This window comes from Pelophylax lessonae (assembly GCF_965119305.1).
Source record: "Pelophylax lessonae genome assembly, chromosome: 6".
NCBI classification, from domain to species: Eukaryota; Metazoa; Chordata; class Amphibia; order Anura; family Ranidae; genus Pelophylax; species Pelophylax lessonae.
The window spans coordinates 312,854,859-312,858,793 of NC_138773.1; the positions used below are offsets into that span (position 1 = coordinate 312,854,859).

A 3,935-nucleotide genomic window follows, 5' to 3' on the forward strand; every position below is an offset into this window, starting at 1 on the left:
GCCCGGAACGCTGGCTGCGGTACGGACACCTGGACAGAGTTGAGAACTTTGGATCCATTCCCTTTGGATACGGAATCCGCAGCTGTATCGGGAAGAGAGTCGCTGAGTTGGAGATTCACCTGGCTTTGATTCAGGTAAAGTTGCATTAAAATAGAAAATAAATTCATCAAATTCCTTCCCCACCCACCCCCTACCAATTCTCTGTTCTCCAAGCTACAACTGCTTAGTTGATGGCCGTAGATATGAGAGTTCAAAACGGTAATGGAGAGAAATGTATGATTATAATAAAAAAAAAAGTTGTATGGGAGAGACGCGTGGGGCTCTCTCTGGGAGAGACGCGTGGGGCTCTCTCTGGGAGAGACGCGTGGGGCTCTCTCTGGGAGAGACGCGTGGGGCTCTCTCTGGGAGAGACGCGTGGGGCTCTCTCTGGGAGAGACACGTTTTTATAGTAAAAAATATATTATAAAATGTTCTATTCCATTAGAGGGTGTTGATGGGGTGGGAGAGAACCAGGGAAGGTAAATTTTATAAGCGCCAAAACCTTTCCCTCTTCCCAGGCTGGCATTTTTTTTTATATCCTCCCTTTTTTCCTATTACAGTTGCTTCAGAACTTTGAGATCAAGACTTCACCCAAGACCCAGACTGTTCTCCCAAAAACACACGGACTTCTGTGCCCCGCGGGGGCCATTAACGTACGCTTTGTGAACCGCGAGTGAGACGCAGATAATGGTGTTTCAGATCTCCGGCATTTACTGAAGGACCCCCAACACTTCCATGAAGACTTCCTTTTCCTTTATTTAGAACTATTCTGAGGTCCTGTTGGCTTGTACAGGATGTTTTGCGTATGAAGTAGGTGTAGGAGGTCTAGGGGTAGTCGTGGAATGCAACGCTCTACCTTTGCACTTTTATTTTTCTTGTACTGTATGAATAAGAGATTGTCCGAAGAAGAAATGTGCTTGAACACCGGAACCTCCAACCTCTTATCTGGAGGAGCTTCCAAAGAGTGTTTGTGGAGTCCAAGGGCTCATTGTTGGGCAGCCGAGTAAGCTGGGACTTGTGGTTCCTTCTCAGCTGTAAGGCCAAAGGCCACTCTATGCTCTTAATCTTAACACTGTGCCTTAACACTTTATTTTTTTATTACTGGATTTTAAATGTCTAGTTCAGATGAATGCTTGTAGGGCTTGGGTCACGGTGGGGGTGGTGGGGTGTTTTTTTTTTTTTTTACATTTTCAGACTGCAGCCACTTCTGACAGGGACCCTTCAGCACCATCCGATTTGGTCCCTCTTTATATTGGTTGGGGTTTTTTTCTTTTTATTTGGTTTAAGGGTGTGGGGGAGGGATTGACAGGCACTTTTAAAGTTGCTTATTTTTTCCCTAGGGCATCGTTGGCCTGTTTTCTACATGATGAGTTCCCTCGATCTCCAGACAATATTTTATTGCATTCTTTAAAACTGACGACATGGGGCGTATTTATTGGAAAAAAAAAATGCATAGCAAGTTGTCCAGCGTCACTGCTGGTACATTTGTTCCAAAATCAAATGTTTTTTCAGGCTATTTCCTCCGCAGGTTGCATTTCAGGAAACTGCCGTTAGATGGCGATAAAATCATAGCTTTTCCGATTTCCGCTACAGGTCAAATGATCGATCTACCAACTTCCTACGCTCCATCTAGTGGCCATAACACAGTATTACCCTGGACCAAAATTGAATAACCTTCGACCTGTAGAGGCAACAGAATGAATGTTCCAGAAGTTTCTATGAACAAATTGGTTTGCAATGTTTTTATGATACCACCCCACATGCTGTGTGTTTGTTGTTTTTTTTTTTTTTTTTTTTTTTTTATATATACATGCTGGCTTTTCAATGATCTTGAGACTTGTACTTTCACCACTAGAGGGAGCAATTGCCTAGAGGGGATGGATGGACCAGGGGCATGCCAGAGGGGATGGCGGTGGACCAGGGGCGCGACAGAGGGGGGTGGCGCTGGACCAGGGGCGCACAATAGTTGCAAACTGTTGCATTTTTACAAGCTGGCTCTTTTGACATTTTTAAGACTCAAAGATTTGCCACCAGAGGGAGCTCTCACTGGCAATTACTCTGTGGCTCGCAAAAGTTGCCAAAAGAAGCTATTAGCCACATAGGAATACATTTGTTTTTCAATGGGTTGACTGACTCAGGAGACTAGTATTAAGAAAAAGGACAGTAAATCCCAATTGCTGTAAAGCAGAAGGCTTAAGCTGGCCATATGCCATACAATTTTGATTGTACAATCTCTTTTAAAATTGTCTTTAGGTTTATCAAAACTATATCAATATGATGACCAGCCCAAACCATGCATTTGACTTGTACAAAATCAGGCAGGCCCACGCACTAGATAACTAATGGGGGCTATCAAGGAGATTGTATAGTGTATGGCCAGCCTTAATCTGGGTATGTAATTTGCTAATATGGCTGTCACTATGGGGTTCATTTACTTAAAACCGGAAAGTGCAAAATCTGGTGCAGCTCTGCATAGAATCCAATCCGCTTCCAGGTGTTGTTTTTTTGAACAGGCCGAAGTTGGAATCTGATTGGCCGCCATGCACAGCTGCACCAGATTTAAAGTGGAACTTCACTCTCCCAATCAACATTGATTATTTTTAATCCTTATGCTTCTAACATAATAGAATATAATTACCTAAACTTACTTTTTTTTCAGTTCCTATCATATATTTCAGGAGGGGAAGAGAGGAGGAGGGGGGGGGGCGGTTCTCAGCTAAAAACACCCTCCTTCATGCATGCTTGAGCTAAGGGCCGATGGACTCCAGGAAGTAAATGCAAAATGAATCATTTGCCCTTAAGATGGCCATGACCAGAAATGCTGGGGGGGGGGGGGGGGTTCAAAGTCATTTTTTTTCTTTTTTTTCTTCAAAATGTTAAAGCATGCAGACGTGAATAGATGGGAGGAGTTTGCTTTGAATATTAAAAATTAATTAAATTATGTTTTTGGATTGTGGTGCTCAGATGCAGTGAAGATCTGCATTAAAGGGTAACTCTTCTTTCGCGGGGGGAAAAAAATCAGCAAACAAATAAAGAAAAAACAATATAGCGTATACAATTGTGGCACAAATCATATTGTAATTAAATGTTATTAAAAATGACCTTTCCTTTTCAATCTGCGGCTGTTGTAATTTTCTGAAAATGCAATGCAATATGGCCGCCTGGAGCTGTTCTGTACACAGAATGTATACTGACCACACCCCCAGAAACATCATTTCCTGCTTGTGTGATTGGCTCACCAATTTTCCCAGAAGTCCGCACTAAGATGCAAGTCAGATTTCTGGCATCCCCTGCAACAAAAATGTCATTTTTGGTGAGATACTCCCAATAGGAACACGTCTAAAGGGATGCAGGTCCAGCAGATTTCCTCATTAGAGCCCTGCAGCTGCCACAGCTGACAGATAATTATGAAACCACTCCCATTAGACCCACTCAGCACAGAGGAACAAACAATGATTTCTTCAGAATAACAAAAGGTAGGAATCTGCAACAAAGTTTGTTAAAATCCTTGCAATGTACAGAGATCACCCAGAGGGGAATGTTTTGTTTAGGGAAAAAAAAAAAGTGGAGTTACACTTTTAAGCTAGAATCTGATTGGCCACCATGCACAGCTGCACCAGATTTTTCACACTCCAGTTTTTGTAAATGAACCCCATTGTAAATATGTGATTATATGAAATTGAAAAGGTAACTTTTATATAGGAATATTTTACATCAAGCTGATCTTTTACTTGTTATAAAAATGTAGAGTATATAATTCCCACCCTACAACCCCCCCCCCCCCCCCTTCTTCTTCTTTTTTTTTTTTTTTTTTTTTTTGAGTGGCTTTGGTTTTAGCAATGAAATGTGCCTTTAGGCAGCAGCCAACAACGACCTGCATGGAACTGCTGAACGGC

At 42.3% G+C, this 3,935-nt stretch overlaps 1 protein-coding gene across 1 annotated transcript in view; it reads left to right on the forward strand.

Moving 5' to 3' along the window:
* Nucleotides 1-930, forward strand: part of CYP27C1 (cytochrome P450 family 27 subfamily C member 1) — a gene marked incomplete at its 5' end in the record, with an annotated part of 38,012 nt that extends 37,082 nt beyond the window's left edge. Inside the window, 2 exons of the mRNA XM_082261804.1 lie at nt 1-134; nt 600-930. The exon at nt 1-134 is cut by the window's left edge and continues 70 nt beyond it. Of these exons, the coding sequence (XP_082117930.1) occupies nt 1-134; nt 600-716 (251 nt within the window). The 3' untranslated portion in view covers nt 717-930. The remainder of the gene's footprint in view (nt 135-599) is intronic.
* Nucleotides 931-3,935: the final 3,005 nt, after the last annotated feature.